The 20,326-nt window shown below is 42.3% G+C and overlaps 1 protein-coding gene across 2 annotated transcripts in view; it reads right to left on the minus strand.

The window, feature by feature from the left end:
* The window catches only part of ift80 (intraflagellar transport 80 homolog (Chlamydomonas)), a 302,407-nt gene that overhangs the window by 14,060 nt on the left and 268,021 nt on the right, over positions 1–20,326 (minus strand). Inside the window, exons 12-14 of one of the 2 annotated variants that reach the window (XM_068042172.1) lie at positions 13,413–13,430; positions 6,368–6,457; positions 1,666–1,838 (exon numbers count right to left, since the gene is read on the minus strand). In XM_068042172.1, the coding sequence (XP_067898273.1) occupies positions 1,666–1,838; positions 6,368–6,457; positions 13,413–13,430 (281 nt within the window). The remainder of the gene's footprint in view (positions 1–1,665; positions 1,839–6,367; positions 6,458–13,412; positions 13,431–20,326) is intronic. The other variant, XM_068042173.1, reaches the window with a different exon arrangement.

The following is a 20,326-nucleotide window of genomic DNA, read 5'->3' on the forward strand; positions in this document are numbered from 1 at the left end:
GGTCAGCTATCCGGCCTGGTCCAATCTAGATCTCCTTTGTTACCTCTTGCCCCACCCCCACCTCACTTGCTTATAACCTGTGACTTTTCTAATATTTGTCAGTTCCGATGAAGGGTCACTGACCCGAAACGTTAACTCTGCTTCTCTTTCCACAGATGCTGCCAGACCTGCTGAGTGGTTCCAGCATTTCTTGTTTTTATTTCAGATTTCCAGCATCCGCAGTATTTTGCTTTTAGATCAATCCTCCTATTCCTATGCTCATTAGCATGTGACACTGGGAGTAATCCTGAGATTACTGCTCTTGAGCTCCTACTTTTTAAGTTATGATGAAATTATGAAGTTATATGACAAAATATAAAAAAGGCATTTCTTTTCATCTATTTTGCAATTTATTTAAGTGTTAGATGAGGATGTAGATTATTAAAAAAGAGAAACCTGATCAGTTTAATCCTACCAATAATATACAAAATTAACATAGCCATTTAAGGAAAGGCTGAACTGTCAAGGTAGGTGTAAAACATATTATATTGACTAAAACAATAAATCTGGAAGAAATCTTCATAAAAGCTGAGCTAAATCCTGCTATTAGCATTTACAACACACATATAACTGATAATAATGGCCGGTAAATAGGGCGGCACAGTGGCGCAGTGGTTAGCACCGCAGCCTCACAGCTCCAGGGACCCGGGTTCGATTCCTGGTACTGTCTGTGTGGAGTTTGCAAGTTCTCCCTGTGTCTGCGTGGGTTTTCTCTGGGTGCTCCGGTTTCCTCCCACAAGCCAAAAGACTTGCAGGTTGATAGGTAAATTGGCCATTATAAATTGTCACTAGTATAGGTAGGTGGTAGGGAAATATAGGAACAGGTGGGGATGTTTGGTAGGAATATGGGATTAGTGTAGGATTAGTATAAATGGGTGGTTGATGTTCGGCACAGACTCGGTGGGCCGAAGGGCCTGTTTCAGTGCTGTATCTCTAATCAAAAAAATAATCAAATCTCAGATGAGATGGTAGTGCCATGATAAAACATATTGCATTCTGAAAAGAAAGGACACAGGTTCACCCCTGAAATTCTCCGCATGATTCAGTCATGCCACAAGAGAAAGCACTGAGCTAAAGCCAAATGCTTCCTCAGAGGAGACAGGAAAAATTAAGGGACAAATACTTGGGCTCCACTAGTGCACCTCCTGAGAGCCAATCTTAGAGCAGCAACGAAGGAAGTCAGTGGACAGTCCACCAATCTGTCCTCTGACTCAGGGATGGTGTATTATATGGGGAGGCCACCTTGAAAGAGTGAGTTACATTTCATTAAATGTTTAAACCAATAATGAATAAATGAAGATGGGAAACTAGATTACGATACATCTAGTCACGATCTATCATAACTTGTCAATTCCCTCCTCTATGTCCAAACAAAAAACTAATACTTATATAGGAACAGTATAGCAAACAAATAAGACTGGCTGAAATTGAACAGATATCACTGGCCAAATATTTTATTCTGACTTCAGTACTGTGTGATTTTGGTCAATAAGTAAAGAAAAATCTAATTTAGAACAGTGATAGCCTAACTACCATCATTTAACAACACTGACCTCTACTGTGCAATTGTACCTCTGTAGTAAGCATTCATTTTAACCTAGTGCTGAATGTGTTCAATTTCCTCACCTGTCCCAGTTGTAGAGATTAATATTTACTTGGATGGCTTGATAAATAAGGCCCGCCTGGAGTAAAGTTCCCTCAGCATCCTGTACATTTCCAGTAAATAGTTGCAAGTGTGCCATTCGTGAATCCTTTGAGGGTAAATCCTTGATTAAGTTGATATACTGTACTTTATCAATCTGGGAATTGAGAAAAACAATTTTTTTTTCCATATGAGCACAATTACAATTTGTCTGTTTAATGGAACATTTTGAACACTGCATTTTTGAGTTGCATACATTTTATCAAAGTTTATTATTACAAAATACTCATAGGAACACAGGAACAGGAGTAGGCCATTTAGCCCCTCGAGCCTGTTCCACCATTCAATGAAATCATGGCTGAGCTGCGACCTAACTCCACATAGCTGCCTTTGCCTCGTATCCCTTAACACCTTTGGATAACAAAAATCTATCAATCCCAGATTTAAAATTTACAATTGATCTAGCATCAATTACTATTTGCGGAAGAGTGTTCCAAACTTCCATCACCAGTTATGTCTAGATGTGTTTCCTAATTTCACTTCTGAAAGGTCTAGCTCTAATTTTTAGACTATGCCTCCTAATCCTAGACTCCCCAACCAGCAGAAATAGTTGCTCTGTATCTACCCTATCTTCTTAGTGTCTTGAAACCTCCGATAAAATCATCCCTTAACTTTCTAAATTCCAGGGAAAACAACCCTGGCTTGGGTAATCTCATAATTTAAACCTTGGAGTCCAGGTATTACTCTGGTAAACCTGTGCTGCACTCCCTCCAAGGCCAATATATCCTTCCTAAGGTGTAGTGCCCAGAACTGCTCACAGTACTCTAGCTGTGGTCTAATTTTGTGCAGCTGAAGCGTGACTTCTACCCCCTTGTATTCTCGTCCTTTAGATATAAAAGCCGGCATTCCAATAGCCGTTTTGATTATTTTCTGTACCTGTTTATGACATTTAATGATCTATGTACATGGACCCCCAAGTCTCTTTGGACCACCACTGCTTCTAATCTTCCCCATTTCGAAACTACAGTTCTATTTTTAGGTCCAAAGTGTATGATATCACATTTTCCTACACTGAAATCCATCTGCTACAGTTTTGCCCATTCAATTAATCTATCAATTTTGCTACTCTATTGGCTGTGAAGTGCTTTTGGATATCCTGAGTTTATGAGAGGTACTATATAAATGTAAGTTCTCTTGTTACACTGCTGCTAATGAAGCATTGTAAATTTAGGCAATTATTTTCTTTCGATTGAATTTCTTTGTAATCATTTTATTTCTACCCAGATAGAAAGGCTAAAGAGAAGCCCATAGCAGTGGGGATAGACGACAGAAAACAATTCTTCATTTCAAAAGGTTTGCAGCCCGGAGGAACATACAGGAATTTGTTTTCATTTTTCTGGGCAGTGGACCAGAGATGTGCACCCTCGCTATGACTGTGAAGCTATGGGGTCTGAAGAGAACCTGGAATAATGCCTGCCAAACTTTAAGGTTAATAAACTGAGTGTGAAGCAATATTGAAGTAATGTGTTTAGACCGCCTCCTCTGTAATGTAGAAAACAAGTCAAGAGAGTGATGCAGTGGTTTTTGTTCAGGTTCGTCCTGAGCAGCTCCACAACATAGGACACTAAGCTCTACAGATCATTTCTGAGAACACATATTGAGGAAAAAAACAGGTATTGCTCGAAGGCCATCCACTCAGGCCCTTTGGTGTGCCTAAGGCATGCTGGTTTTCCAGGGCAAGAGCCTGTCCTAGTTTTGCAGACTGACATATCCACGGGATTACATGCTGATGGACGCACTGATGTTTGGTGCAGCTGTCACAAAGGCAAAATGAGGAACAACCACAATCTGAGGCCACTACTGCTATGTTATTTGTGCCCTGGGAGCTTGAATTGAAATGTGACATCCTTTTGGTTTGAATGTTTACAAAGGCACCAAATGTGAATAACTACCTCTGGAAACAGTGTATCTCCAATATATGTAGCACCATCCAAATAGATACAAATGAATATATTAGAGTCAACCTCATATTAATTTAGTATCTGTTAAAATGCAACATTTGGAAAGGAATTAATATTCAGTCTCAACACTACCTGGAACAATGCATTCAAATTCCCTCTGGACTATGATTATGACCTTCAAGTGTCGAATGTTTGGGGGAACGTGTTTTTGTGCAATTGTTACATTTATGAATAAAGTTTATTGTTGGAAAATAAACACTTGACTGGATGGACAGACCAATGCTGAGCTTTGTGCCCCTTACACTGGACTTTGGGCAAAATGAGACTGAAACTGTGTGGAAATCAGGCTAGCTGTTGTGGTGAAAGCTCCTTGGCAGGCACTACAATACCCCCAGCAATCCCTCATTCTCAGAAAACACCTTTTAAAATCTGAGTGCGAGGTCTACATTTCTGTTGTATTTCTTCCTTCGTCACCACTACCCGCTCCTGTTCAATTAGGCTCTGTGCATCTCCTAGTGCACTCCCCTCAAAATCACTGTCTAATCTGCCTATTAGCTTGGCAGGCTAAAATTGAATGCTGGTGCATCTTCACCAGGGCTTTCCAATTCTCTGCCCCTGCACTGCAAATCCAAGCCAGGGAAAGAGAAGAGAAACAAGAGTATGTCAGATCACATTCAGCATTAGGTCATATGAGGTTTATATGTTCATTCGCCCTATGGGGGTGCAGTGACTCAGGCAGCGAGTGAAGGAGTGAGGTATGAAAAAGGAAAATGGAAAAGTTGTTCCTGATCTAGGAACCCGCTTTCAACTTCCTCAGTGTTGTTGATGATTTCTATAACTGCCTCTTGAGAAGGCATGGAGCTTAGGGTTTTTATCCCTCTTGCTTTAGGTAATATTCTCCTATTAAGAGTAGAAGAGATTACAGCTGATACTTGCAAAAGGGCTTTCAGCCTTCACCATGCATCAGTCTGCTGACCCATAATAGTATGCATGATAACGACAAGGAATATCTAGATTTTGCAGTAGCTAGAAGATGTTAGGAGGAGAAGCTTTTCAGAGAGGAGGAGAAGCTTTTCAGTGTGAGAGGAAAAACAGAAAGAAGGCGCAGATAAGTCCTTTTTACTGCCCAATGGGTAACTGTGGGAAGCAGGCAAGGAAATGATGGAGGGGGAAGAGGGTGGCAGTAGGGGTCATGCCCTGCTGAATGAGTGTGGTTTTGCATCTTAGCATACCAGATAAGATCATTGTATTCCTGCACTACACCAAGGTCAAGAACACAGAATACAAATGTGTATCTTAATTGCCAATTAATTTTTCTTATAGGTTACATATACTTGGCACGAGAGTTCCATGAGTATATGGGGATCTTCTTTGTTGGACTAATTAAATTGGGTGACTGCACAGTTGCAGGGTCAATGGAGTCCTAGGAAAGAATGCTGCAGCAATCATACAAATCCCATTTGTTGATTACTAGTATTCTGGTATATGTCCCTCATATTATAATAGGATTTTTGAGTTTTATTTTTGTGGAGAGAAGTTTTTGAGGATATATGGAAACGATTACCACATATGGAGATGTTGGCTGGCAGTTCCACAACAGCTGTTATTAACTGTGGCAAAAGCTCCCTGGTAACCAAACTTATCATTTTGGAATGGCATCAGACAGCTACTTGAGGCTTTGGGAGTGGTTCAACAAACATAGTGTAAAATCACTCCCAAAAGTATAATATATTGGAGAGATTAATTACAAATGTATGATTTAAAAAATAAAAAGTGCTGAAAATACTCAACAGGTCTGGCAGTATTTGTGGCGAGAGAAACAGAGTTAACGGGCTGAATTTTATGAGTGCGCCGCAAATTGCGGCGGCGCATTCTGATCATGGCAGTCCGCTTGCGCGGATGCGCTGTCGTTCAGCCCCCGCGATATTTCGCACGGGAGCTCATTTAAATGGAGGGGGCGGAGTGGCCGTCCCCGATGACATAGAGGGAGCGGCCGCTCTGTCCCCAGCAACAGCGTCCCGTGCCACCACACAGGTGCCGGCGCCATTTTTAAAGGGCTGCAAGCCCTTACCGGCAACCGATCGAAACCCCTCTCCTGCCCCCAATGACCATTAAATGTATTTAAGACACATAAAAAACTTTTCTTCCCACCACCAACTTTGCCCCCCGAACTTTTCTAACTTTGCCCTTCAACCCCTTCCCAGCATCCCCTCAGCCAATATAGTGATTTCCCCGCTCCACCCCCCTGCCCCCGGATAATTTCGCTCCTCCCCCCCCTGCACCAGTGTCACACCTCAGAACTCGGAACTCCGAAGGTGCACAAGTTCTGGCTGGTGGCCGGAATATCAGCGTGGGACAGCCGCCAGGACAAGGTAAGTTAATTTGCACATGTTTAACTTAATTTTAATTTTGAAATGAAGGTCTTGCCGCCGAGTGGCGGGGGGGGGGGCCGCACTGAGGTCTTGCCACTGCCGGTAAAATGTGGCGGGACCTTTTACGGCGTTGGGGGTCGTGGCGGACCTTTCCAGGAAGAATTTTCCCGGCCCCTCCGCCACGACCCCCGACGTCGGAGGGCTCATAAAATTCAGCCCAAAGTTTCAAATCTCTCCACAGATCCTGCCAGACCTGCTGAGTATTTCCAGCATTTTCTGTTTTTATTGCAGATTCCCATCATTCGTAGTATTTTGCTTTTATGATTTAGAAAAGACAAATTATATTCACATACCTCGCCAATTGCTGCATAAGCCACCTCTGCCGTCATGAGGTCTTTGTGAGCAATTGCCATGGCAGCAAGGCATGACCACATTGTTTGCTCCTGTTTGCGGAAAGAAAAATATCAATAGGTTTAGCACAAATATAATGAAAATGTGTTGGGTTGTAGTTTTAAGTTACATTAGCTTTTTAATAGAGTTATATTGGGTTGTACGTTTATGTAGTTATGACCTTATCCATACAGGTCTTTATAATGATCATGCAGGTTCATTCCATCTGTCTATGTCCTATATATATTTTCTGACTGGCTAATTGGCAGCCATGCAAGTCTGAACTTTATCATTGAAATTGAAACATGATAATAAAGTACTTTTTAAAAATGTTTTTATATCTCACCAATATTGTTCCCCACCCACAATTCTCCTTATAGTGTTGACTTCTCCTCGGGGAAGCAGCCTTAATCCCCTATCAGATAGTTCTGGTAAGGCACAACATTCACTGAAAGCACTGACTGGGAAATAACTGGCCTTCAGCTTCTCATTTTCCATCCAGGAGTGCCTGATTGGGGGAAGCAGACTATAGTAAAGGCCGGCTACCTGACCCGAACCTGACAGAACCCAACACATGTCTTCAGGTCCCGTCAGTTTCGGGTCGGGTCGCACTTCCAGGTCCAGCATTCGGGCTTGGGTCGGGTCAGGGGGGACATGCTCTATCACAACCTCAGGTAAGTGGCTGCAATGTTAATTTACTTTTTGGACTTGAAAGGTGGTTTTGTTCCAGTTATTTTAAGCTTGTGCAGATAAGGAACAAAGTGAAAAAAGGAAGGTCTGATGGTCGGGTCGGGCTCGGGGTCAAATGTGGTTCTGTCGGGCTCGGGTCGGGTTTCATTTGCAGACCTGAGCCGGCCTTTAGACTATAGTCCCAAGGACACTGCACTCCCTCTGGTACCTTGCTCAAGGATGTGCTTTGACAGTAAGTGCCAGCAGGCTTTTCCAACACGCGGAACAGCACAATTGTTCTCAAGTAATACCCACAAAACGCCTGTTCCATCATGGGTCACTGGATAGCATTCAAGAGTACGAACCCTAGCAAAGTTTTCCTTCCTAGGCATACTGGCATCAACTGTGGCATCCTTATCACCCTACAAGCTGCCAAGCTTCCATCAGCTAACTCAGCACCACCTGGTAGCACCACACATGGGGGCTTCCTGGTCTGTATGGCTCATCCACTCAGTAGATAAGCTTAAAAGCAAAATACTGCGGATGCTGGAAATCTGAAACAAAAACAAGAAATGCTGGATTCACTCAGCAGGTCTGGCAGCATCTGTGGAAAGAGAAGCAGAGTTAACGTTTCGGGTCAGTGACCCTTCTTCGGAACTCCGGAGTTCCGAAGAAGGGTCACTGACCCGAAACGTTAACTCTGCTTCTCTTTCCACAGATGCTGCCAGACCTGCTGAGTGAATCCAGCATTTCTTGTTTTTGTTGCAGTAGATAAGCTTGTTGAGTTATCCTTATCGGGGAAGCTGACAATAAACCATGCAATGGATCTACAGTTTTCCTTTACAGCACTACATCCACACAGTACTCAATTTCTTATGCATGACCTTTATTGTAGATTTAAAATGTCCACATAACATAACAGCCTGTCCTCATAACTGCACCGTAGCACTGCCATATCAAGTTCCTGCTGCAGCAAACAGTGGAACAAAGTCTTACACATATTTAGAAAGAACAGTTAATCATTTTGCTACATCCATTTTGCTACACAGAGGAAATCTTTACCAATTGTGTCTGTTGCAGTAAAAAAATTGCAATGGAATTTTGATGTTATTTTTAAAAATTAAAATTAAGAAAAATAAATCTGTAATGACAAACGTAATCAGTCCTGCTGCTGTAGCATTCTCTGTGTATAAGCACAGTAGTGTCTCTAAATTTACTTTACCAATGTTACAACATTCCTTCAAATCTTACTCATTTGGTTCGAAGGTAACTCTCACCTGCTCAAAGTTTAAGCAGTTTTCAGTTTCTGCAACTGGATACCAAATATCCAGTTATACAAATTGCCATTAACATCAAAATGACATGGTATTTTCAAATCTTTACATAGATAAACTGTGAAAAAGACAGTTTTGTCTGTAGATCTCAAGTCAGTTTTAAATAGTTGAAACAGATGTTGCATAAGGATGCTTTGTACCACTCGACAGCACCATTCCACAGGATGGTTTTGCAGTATGTCTGCAAGATGGAGCAGCCAAGTTTCAAGCCATTCGTGACCATTACTGTTCCTGCATATGCCAATCTCTGCTGCAAGGTCGCTACAGCTGTCTGATGGAAAAGCTCTGAATTTTCCTTTCTGCTGAATCAGAATCTGAGAAAACAAGTCCCCATGTCCGTTCCAGGTAGGTATGTCAGGGTGTCACTAAACACATAATGCTGGATTTTGATCAGCCTGTTGTGCCTTCTTTCATATACCATGTAAAGCACAATATGATGTATAGAGTGCTTCTGCAGAATCTTCTAGCATAACAATCAGGCATTCATAGCTTGTAATGATCCCAATGGGGTCAAGTTGTGCTACCTCCTCTGAGGAGTATTCACCAGAATGACTGCTAAAAACTGCTAATTTCACCATTCTCTGCCAATGCAAGGGTGACGATGCCAGCAAAAGGGCATGGAACATGTCTTGGGCAGCCTGACTTGTTTGGTATCTTTCACCAGATCTCCCTCTTCCTCCAAACATCTGCTTGGAAGATTCCAATTGTAAACCCATCAGTCCCAACAAGGAGTAGCAAAAAATAGCTATCAACTACTGGCACAAAGTATCTCAAAAGCCTAAGTGGCTGGAAACTACGCAAAAACTACCACCAAGGAGCCAAAATAGATCTCAAACCATTTACCTTTAACATCTGTGGACTATTTAAAGGGCCTCCTGCCTGAAGGTCTGCCTAAGGCCTTTTCATCAGGTTTCCTGGGCATCGTGGGAGCTTGGCATACACCAGCCGCAAAATGGAGCAGCATTCATCCCTGTCGCCTTTTGCATATAATAATGAAGCTGCAGTCTGGTTTAGTTGGGAGCTTCAATTGCCTTCCCCATTTCTGTCTGGAACATGGAGTGGGACTGAGAGTATGTGTGAAATCAGCAGTCCAGTACACTCTATCTGTGCCCAAGATCAGGAATACCGGACATTAAAGATGGCTGCATGGTCTCACGTTGGCTATTACTGTTAGGCATTTCTCAAATGTTAAAAATTAAATTCACAGTTCTGAACATCTAGATAAATAGGGCCAATGAGGTTGTAATTTAATTTAATTTGATTTGAGTAACAGGCACCTTACTTTACTTCAGAATTTAAACCAAGTTCCCTTTAAAATCTTCTGTACAGTAGTTACTTCAGTAGTATAAAATATTACAGTACCTAAATGTGGCAGATTTACAGCAAAATATTTCACAGCAAACATTTTTTAAATAATTCTTTTGCAACACTGTGAAGGAGTGAATGCACAAAGCTACTCTTAGAAAACCAGCTACATTAAGCTTTCAACAGCTGTAAGAACTGGGTACTGATTACTGGAGTTATTCTGTCAGTTAACTAATTTTCGCGGTAACTACTGATCCTATCTCCATTAAAAAAAATCTAGTTTTACTGCAGATCTATTAGCTACATCCAAGAAATATGGTTAACCCTGACATTTTGGTCAAATAAACAAACCAAAAAAACATAATTATCAGGGATATAAAACTCATTATGCTGGCGTCTCTGTCAGATGGGGGTCTATTATTCTGTCTGCATACTAACAGTTTGAAATTATGAGTGCCCCATTTTAGAATGGACAGAACTCCAAAAATGGAGTACTGCTGATACAAGATAGTAGTGACAGATTGTGTGCTACTCTCCATTATTTATTACCAGATTTCATTTGGGTGAAGTACAGAAGGGCATAAAAGGGTTGCAGTATTTTTAAGTTATTTACATAGAGTAGAATGTAAACAAATCAAAATACATTTGTTCATTTGTCGTCTTCCCAGTGTATTATTTCACGGAACATAATTAGTCAGTTCAACATACACATTTAATGTAACTAAAAAAGAATGAACTGCACTTAAAAGCCACCAACTAATAGTAATTAAGTACTCAGTGGTAGACATTCTTCTTTGTAACTGGAGGAGCATATCACGCGCTCTTTGTAGAACCTGTTCAATTTCACAGCATTGATTTCACAATCTAGTGAAAAACAGAGATAATTATTTAGGGGGGAGGGGCAGTGATTTTAAATTGAGCTGCCTGACATAAAAGGTGTGGCAACAGACAGAAGATGGCTCACTGCCTGCTTAGGTCAGTGCACTGACCTTTACCACCCCCAATGGGCCTTCTGCAGGGTGTCCAGAGCAGTTGCCTGTTTGAGGTAGTAGTCTTGATATGCAAATTGAGGGCCAGTATTTTCTGGGCCCTTTCTGGACGGGGTCGGTGACCGAAAGGCTGGCAAAATGTCATAGGTGGTGTGCCTGATGCCTTTCCAATGACAGATGGTCTGCTCACCTGGAGCCACTTAAGAGGCTAATTGAGGGCCTCGTCCTACCTCCGCTGGCACTCTTTGGTCCAGGAAGGGGCCACTGGCAGCACTACCTGCCACCGCAGCATCGGTGCCGCCTGCCCTCAGCAATGGCCCCCCCTCCCCTCAAAGGGGCTATCTGACTGGCCCCAGTGCTCCTAACACCCAATCACCTGGTTGTGAGGGCGCACATCCATCGCTGCGTTCTATTCCTCCAGGTGCAGCCCCAGCAGTGGCCACCACTCCCAGTGGCGCTGATGAGGCTGCTGCCGCTCTAATTGGGCCGGCAGCTCTTGGAGGCGAGCTACTGTCCTAAATTGGCCAATAGGTCTGGCAGCAGCCACTTAATTAGGTGCCGTTAGCAGTGGCCACCGGCTGAAGTGGGGATGTCCCCCCACCCCCCACCCCGCTCCCAGCCCCACTTCTGGCCCCGACGGCAGGACCCCTGCCACCTTGGAAAAATCCAGGCTGAGTTCCTATGACATACATAGGACCCCGACTGCAATTTTGATGGACAACTCTCAGGGTTCATTGCCATGTACGACAAATTTGGCATTACAGCAGAAGAGGCCCCAAAAAGGTAAATTTAAAATTATGTTTGCGTGCTCAGGAGGAGCAAGATCTACCTTCCTGCTGACTAGGTTAACGTCCAAGCTACACAATATTGAACGGGCCCAGTGTTACCAAGGTGCTGCGGGGTTTGGATGCCTGTACACTGTGGTTCTATGCTATGGAAGCAAGGAAGGTTAGAGGTTTGATTTTGTGTCTGTGCTCAATTAGTGATCCTAGCTGGCTGGCATTTGGGGTGTTACATCAGGCTTTCTGTGTCCCTTAGCTAGGGATGGGGAAGCATCAGCCATGAATGCCTGAGCACTATCACAGTTCCTGCTAGGAACTATGCATTGGGGGATGAAAGGTAAAAAAAAAAAGGATTTAACCTGATACCCTCTACAGCTGAGTAAACTGCTGACACTACTTAGGCTCCTATATTAAAGAATGACCATTTGGATAAAGTATCGAAAGGCTGCTCGCATGCACAGAATAAAGTGACTGGGGTTGAAATTTATCTTGGCAGTAGCATAAAATGAGGGCTTAAAAATAGTCAGCCTGTTTTACACACAGTTCAATTTTCTTTTTCATTGAAGTCAATTGAAAAAAACATCAGACAAGGTGTAAAATCGGCTGCTGATTTGTTATCACCTGCTTTGTACTACCACCCAAAACCATTTGCATCCCTTCAGGAGAACAGAGGAGAAAACGTGACTTGTAGAACTATAATTATTGTGAACCCTTTAGTCTTTTGCCAGCATTTTGCAAAAGAACATCTAGCCCCAATATTAATCACCAACAGATAACTCCCTGAAAAATTTGCAAAATTTAATTTCTTACTGACCTTTCTCTAATCATTGACTTTAACAATTACAGTTGTTGCCAGCAGCAGAAAATGAACTCAAAATAGAATAAATCCCATACAAAATGCAAAACTGTGTATAAAATATATAAATATCTGGGAGTGACTTTAAGGCTTCAAAACTAATGTTACGATTCGGATGACTGCCCAAGCATACTCTCATGGTTTATGGTTTCACTTGAACTGCTAAATTAGATTACTGCTTTGTAATCACTTCCAGGCAGCATGCATGGTAACCATGATCAACTTTCATTCCAGACTAATATCTTCATGAAATCATGTAAACACTGATATTGCTGAATATTTCAGATGGTCAACAGCTTTCTGTTGTTTACAGGGGTAAAATTATATTGATTTTTTGGTGTCCTGTGACATTGGAAATTTACACAAGAAACGGCAAATATGTGGGCATTAAAAATGTAACTAAGTGCTAGAAATTCGATAGAAATATGTTGAAATTCCCTGCTCATATTTAAAACAATGTCTAATTTCTGATAGTTTGATATCATTGACATAATTTAAACCTAGCCAACAGTACTGTCTATTGAAGTAGATACCTGCACTGAATGAAATATCTACTCCTACTTCAGGGTTGTAAAACATTGTTTCTCTCAGAGACCTTATGAATGCTTCAATGGAGAATGCATTGATAGGTTAAGGAGTAATTAAGAGTTCTTAAATTGAAGTAATATTCTATAATTTACATTACCTTTCTGGACAATTATTGTTCAGAATGTAGCTTTGAAACATTTGGGGAGGAACAGAACTCCAAAGAAACATGAGCGTTAAAGGCTCTGTAAGCTCCCACAGCACTTTCTCAAGCAAATATTACATATAGTGTACGACAGATTAATTTAGTTTTTAACTTGTGCAAACCACACATGCATTTCCACATATAAAAACTACTGTTGAGTTTAGTGGAATCAGGTCTCAGCAAAATAATAATTTCAGAATCCTGAAATGTTACATTGTTTGAAATTCTGCTAAGGTGTAAATGAAAGGAAATCAAAGAAGGTAATATCACAACACAAAGCACAGTCATGAAACAATATGAAACAAGGCAAAGAAAATCTACTTTCAGACATAAGCAAACTCACCTCATCAGGTGTTGTTGTCTAAATGGCAGAAAGAAAAGCAAAATTGAAAGAGGTAGTTTAATGAAAGAAAGTCGCAACAACAGTAAACAAGTAAATCAGATACACAAGATGCAACGTGAAACCTCTTTGAAACTGTAAATCAGGGAAATGTTTTACACATTGAACTAGTGCAGCATATAAAGCAGTTAGATAAGATAACATGGATCCATGCAATACTGTATTTACCATCGTGTTTCAGTAGCTCTTCCTTGCTCCTCTTAAAAATTTATTTTAAAAGCACTTACTATAAATGTCAATAGCCTCATCATTATCATGGGTTGGACAATAACACTGTTACTAATTAAAAAAATAGCCAACCCATCTGCTAATACTGTAGTTCTTTGGTTCTAGTCACTCTGGTACAGATCGCATTGGATTCGAAATATTTTCTCCATTGCAGATATTTGAAAAACAAATGCATTAATGTGGAACAAAGACATACTTATGGATACTTCGTGCCTTATGATACTTAGAAAAATGCAAATAGGTCAAACAATGGTCATGATTGGACCACAATTTTCAATGAAGGGAAGTAGTCATAGTAGTGGGCACTGAAGTGAAGATTTATACCAGAGTATAATCCATGTTGAATTTTAGCCCCAAACTAAGAACGGTATTTACTACATAATGTGCTTCCATTTCCCACACCACCCGCTTTGTGAACTCCTAGCGCTAATTAGTGACAAATTAGGGTAGCTGTGTCCCTGTACGTATAGACATTATTCTTGCAATTATGATGGAAAACAGCAGAGTTTGTGTTTCAGCGATCTTGAAGATAACAAAGGGACTTGCAGTAACGTTACAGGATATTGACAGCACGTGCATTATCACCTTCAAGGTTCATGGAAACAACACCATCACCTCCAAGTTCCTCTCCAAGACACACACCATCCTCATTTGGAAATATATTGATGTTCCTTTATCACTGCTCGGTCAAAATCCTGGAACTCCCAACCCAACAGCACTGTGGGAGTACCTTCATCACACTCTCTACAGCAGTTCAAGACCATCTTCTCAAGGGTAATTAGGGATGGGCAATTAATGCTGGCCTTGCCAGTGACGACCACAACCCGTGAATGAATAAATATTGGCTTCAAACACTTACTAGAATTTCAACCAAACACAAAAAATAAAAAAAGATTAAAATGCATAAGTCATTAGTAATATAAAAGTATAAATAAGTAATATCAAATCTACATTAATTATTGGTCTGAGTATGTTAGAAAGTAATAACATAAACAATGACCTCAAATCAATTCAAAAAGATGAAAGACATTCAAATGTTTTACAAGTTGGTTGAACCCCAAGATTGCACATTAGCCTTGTAATCTACAATCTAATTCAGCTTCTTTTGTATGTGAAAATTTACTTAATGTAAGTAACTTCTGGTGACACCAGTTATCATAAAATTACTCACAATGAGACTGCATATGACATAAGTAAGATCCTTATGGGGCCAAATATTCGTGGATCCACAGGAACTGGCAAAGCATCTGTGTAGTGTTCACATGCTTGCTGGGATTTTCCAGAGTTAGCTGTCTTTATTTATTTACTATGAGATCCCTGTTCATACTGGGCCCAAAGCTGGGAGCTCACCAAAGGGTCTGGGCAGAAAACTGCATGCACGAAGGGTGACAGGGAAAATCTAATTCATGGAATCATAGAAAGTTTAAGCCACAGAAAGAGGTAACTTGGACCATCGTGTCTGTGCAGGCCAAAAAACGATCCATCTATTCTAATCCCACCTTCCAGCATTTGGTCTGTAGCTCTGCAGATTACAGCATTTGAGGTGCATATCCAGACTCCTTTTGAATGAGTTGAGGGTTTTTGCCTCAACTACCTTTTCAGGCAGCGAGTTCCAGACCCCCACCACCCCGTGGGCGGAAAAGTTTTTCCTCATCTCCCCTCTAATTCTTCTACCAATCACTTTAAATCTATGCCCCCTCGTCGCTGACCTCTCTGCTAAAATGAATAGACCCTTCACCTCCACTCTATCCAGGCCCCTCAAAATTTTGTACATTTCAATCAGATCTCCCCTCAGCCTTCTCTGTTCCAAGGAGAACCCCAGCCTATCCAATCTTTCCTCATAGCTGCATTTTTCCAGTCCTGGCAACATCCTCGTAAATCTCCTCTGTACCCTCTCTAGTGCAGTTACATCTTTTCTGTAATGAGGTGACCAGAACTGCACACAGTATTCAAGTTGTGGCCTAACCAATGAGTTATACAGTTCCAGCATAACCTCCCTGCTCTTATATTCTATACCTTGGCTAATAAAGGAAAGGATTCCATATGCCTTCTTAACCACTTTATCGACCTGTCCTGCTACACTCAGGGATCTGTGGACATTCACTCCAAGGTCCCTCACTTCCTCTATACTGCTCAGTATTTTCCCATTAATCATGCATTCAAATTGATACAAGCACTGCTAGTTCAAGTCATGGAAAAGCGAAAACTAGTTGGAGGCATAAAACCTCTAGGGCAATTGCAACAGGAATATCTATGTTTATACTAACCTTACCAATTTTACAACTGTTTTGAACTATCATTTATGTAGGAAATTTGTGTGTATGGCACCTTAGTCAGGAAGCGCAGCCATTAAAATAAGCAGAGATGTGTTCCGGGGCAAGGACTAACAGACAGGCGTAAAAGAGCGAGGAAATTCAGGGACAGCATAATTGCACGAGTAATACACATGCGCTCGAATTTCCTCGCTCTTTATTACCAGTTATTTGCTTCAAGCCCTGATTACATGTGATTGAGTGCAAATATACACAGTAAATTCTATGCCATAAAGTTTGTTTCCCTTAAGGAACTCCTTAATACACATTGTGTCTATTGAAAGGCAAAGAGATGAATTTTATGGGGACCTGGGAAACGGGCTGGGGTGGGGAGTGCCATAAAATAGCAAGGGAAGGTGGAGTGCCCATCGCAATCTGTGGCTCACGGAGGACCCCCGGCGGCAAAGGACCCCCTTTGCCAACAATGCCCCACTGCTCTCAATGACTACCCTCCCCTCCCACACCCCCTCGCTAGGGCCTACTGGACTGGCCCTGGAGTGCCTGCCACGCCTACCTGAGGTCTGGAGATTTATGTTGATCCTGGTCCTGGGCCTCCTGTAGTACCAACAGTGGCACCGTTCCCAGTGGTGCTGCCAGTACTACAGAGCTGCCGACCCTCTGGTTGGCTGGCAGGTCTTGGAGGCAGGATCCCTGTTCTTAAAGGAATGGGGATCTCGATGGCAGGCAGTTAAGTGGCTGCCCGCTGTGGAATTTGGCTGTGAGTCTAAACAGGGCGAGGTGGAATTGCCCCAGTCCTCTGGCCCGTCGCTGTCAAGATAAAATTCAGCTCAAAGAGTGCAATTTCAACATAATAGCTGGAAAATTGCAACAGGTATTCAATTATTTTTTTTCATGTATTTAGGGGCTTTAATGAGTCTATGACACAAAATGAGTAGAAGCAGTCCAGCACACAAAGTGCAGCTAGCTGGAGAATCGTGGGCAGAAGGAATTAGGTGCAAAATATGCATAAGGACCAACTTCATAATTTTCCTGCATTTAATCTGCACTTGCAAAATATATAGAGCTCAGAGCAAAATCCACCCTTCTCTTTCATAAGACCCCTTCTAGTTCATGATTGCCTTTCAAACTTGTTACTCGTACTTCCACCATTCTCTCACTCCACTCCACTGTGTTCCCTACCCCTTCAACTTCCCACTACCACTTCTCTTCCTGTTAATCTCCTGACTCCCATCACTAACCCTCCTTCTTCCCATTTCAAATATCTGCTCAAATATCTATTCTTCCCTCTTCCTTTCGCCACTTCACCCTTAATTTGCATCCATTCTTCCCCCCACGCCACCTGCTCCCCACAAGGGCAGGTGGAGAGAGGCTTGACGTCTCCTCACCCTTAACCATCTTCCTTCCTTCTATTCAAAACCCCAATTAAGGGCCTCTTCCTGCCGTAGCTGCAATTACCCATGTGGCAGGTGGCCCTGTTGCTGCATGGGAAGTTCAGCACGGAAAACTATGCGGGCTGCTACCCGGCTTCAGGGCTGGCGGGGGAGGTGGGGTCCCTCATTCAAAAGCACTTAGTACCCAAACAAGTGACCCGGCATCAGGAAGCGGGGGGGGGGGGGGTGCCCACTGAGGGCCACCACCCTCCCCTTCCCCCTCGTGAACCCACCCCCAAGACCCCTCCCGCCCTGACCTACGTTAAGCCTGTTCTCAGTGCCGTTCCTCGGTGTTTGGTCACTGCAGCTACAACAGCAGCTATCACCTCCATGGTGGCACTGCAGCTGCCGGCCTCTGATTGGCTGGCAGTTCTGCAAGACCAGGACTTCTGGCGATGGTGTCCTAAATCCTATGGAAGGCCTGCTGCTGTCCAGTTAAGTGCAAGATTAGCACTAAATTTGGCAGGCCTTCCAGAAAAAAGGCGAGGCGGAGATCTCGGCGTCAGTTTCCCCACCTCGAGACCCCTGCCGCCAGCATAAAATTCCCCCCAAAGTTAACGTATCAGGTTGATGACCTTTCATCTGTGATGAAAGGTCACAGACCAGAAATTTTATTAAAATGCATTCATGGGATGTGGGCGTCACTGGCCAGCATTTATTGCCCATCCCTAATTGCCCTTGAGAAGGTGGTGGTGAGCTGCCTTCTTGAACTGCTGCAGTCCATGTGGGGTAGGTACACCCACAGTGCTGTTAGGAAGGGAGTTCCAGGATTTTGACCCTGTTAAAAAAAAGTTAAAAATTGACGAACAGCTTAATGAAAGCTGACAACTCAAACAACAATCTTGAATAAAGACCTGTGACCAAGGTCACTTCCTTAAGGTGACAGCATTAATTAGTTTTCATTACATTGGATTTCAGGGTTTTTATTTGTGTTTTTGCATCATATTCTATAATTCAGTTTATCTGTGCAAACTGAAACCTAGTGCCCTTAGAAATTAAATGAAGTTACACAACAGAAGAACTGTGATATTTGGACTTGTGATGACTTAAACTGCTGTTGTACCCAAATTTAGATTAGTTGTAGAATAAAGGGATTACACTGATAGTGCAAAATATATTTCCTAGTAAATTTTAATTTTTTGATGGATTTTCTAACATTTGAAGCCATGATAAATTCTTCAGGACTGGTTTTATTTCTATTTAAAAATATTAAACTATTAGTCATTGTCATGAGTTACAATAGATTCTTGATTTTTGCATCATCAGAAGTTAACACAGCAATTTTAACCTAACTCATCTGGCGGGTAACTAATGGGATTGGATCAGCTGCCTTTTACCCCATGCCTGATTTTACTTTCTATTCCATTCTTTAAACAGTTACACATTTTTAAAAATGATTAAAAGCCTCTCCAAATCCCAAATCCACCCAACTGCATTTGAACAGCTTGTGTCTTTCTGTAACCTCTTTCTTCCATATTCTAACTTCTTGACTGATTGCCCCATAATGGGAAAGTCTTGTGGCTCCAGGGCTCAATCAGATTTCATGCCTTGAGTTAGGTCAAGCTTAGGATGGTTTGTATGTCCCACTGGCTCTAAATCCATTTGTAATGTTTCTAGACTAGGCACAACCTGATCCCATCAACTGGCTGAGAGTCAACTGCTAATGGTGCAAATACTAACAATTGTCTGTGCTCCAGAAACTTTTCCATCTGTCACATGGATTTGCTGATGAGAACATGCATAACAACAACAACTTGTATTTATATAGCCCCTTTAATGTCATAAAATGCCGCAAGGTGCTTCACAGGAACATTATAAAACAAAATATAACACCAAGCCACAAAAGGAGATATTAGGTCAGATGGCCAAAAGCTTGGTCAAAGAGGTAGGTTTTAAGGAGTGTTTTAAAGGAGGAAAGCAAGGTGGAGAGGTGTAGGGAGCATATTCCAGAGATTGGGGCCTAGGCAACTGAAGGCACAGCTACCAATGGTGGAGCGATGAAATCAGGGATGCACGAGAGGCCAGGATTAGAGGAGTTTGGATATCTTGGAGAACTGTGGGGCTGGAGGAGATTACAGAGATAGGGAGGGGGTTGAGGCCATGGAGGAATTTGAAAACAAGGATGAGAATTTTAAAATCAAGACATTGCTTCAACAGGAGCCAATGTAGGTTAATGAGCACAGGAGTAAGAGGGGAATGGGACTTGGTGCGAGTTAAGACATGAGCAGCAGAATTTTGGATGACCTCAAGTTTATGGAGAGTAGAATGTGTAAGACCAGCCAGGTGTGCGTTGAAGGCATGAATGAGGGTTTCAGCAGCAGATCAGTTGAGATGGGGTGAAGTTTAGCAATGTTACGGAGGCGGAAATAGGCAGTCTGAGTGATGGTATGAATATGAGGTTGGAAGCTCATCTCAGGGTCAAATGTGACACCAAGGTTGTGAACAGACTAGCGTAATCTCAGACTGTTGCCAGGGAGAGGCATGGAGTCGGTAGCTAGGGAACGGAGTTTGGAGCAGGGACCAAAAACAGTGGCTTCGGACTTTTCAATATGTAATTGGAGGAAATTTCTGATCATCTAGTACTGGATGTTGGATAAGAAGTCTGATAATTTAGCAATAGTGGAGGAATTGAGAGAAGTGGTGGTGAGGTTGAGCTGAATGTCGTCAGCATACATGTGAAAACTAACGCTATCCTTTTGGATGATGCTGCCGAGGGGCAGCATGTAGATGAGAAATAGGAGGGGGCCAAGGACAGATCCCTGGGAGACACCAGAGGTAATGGTGTGGAAGTGGGAAGAGAAGCCATTGCAAGTAATACTCTGGCTAAAGTTAGATAGATAAGAATGGAACCAGTTGAGGGCAGTCCCACCCAGCTGGACGACAATGGAGAGGCGTTGGAGGAGGATGGTGTGGTCAACAGTGTCAA

The sequence above is a fragment of the Heterodontus francisci genome, chromosome 11, assembly GCF_036365525.1.
Source record: "Heterodontus francisci isolate sHetFra1 chromosome 11, sHetFra1.hap1, whole genome shotgun sequence".
Lineage (NCBI taxonomy): Eukaryota > Metazoa > Chordata > Chondrichthyes > Heterodontiformes > Heterodontidae > Heterodontus > Heterodontus francisci.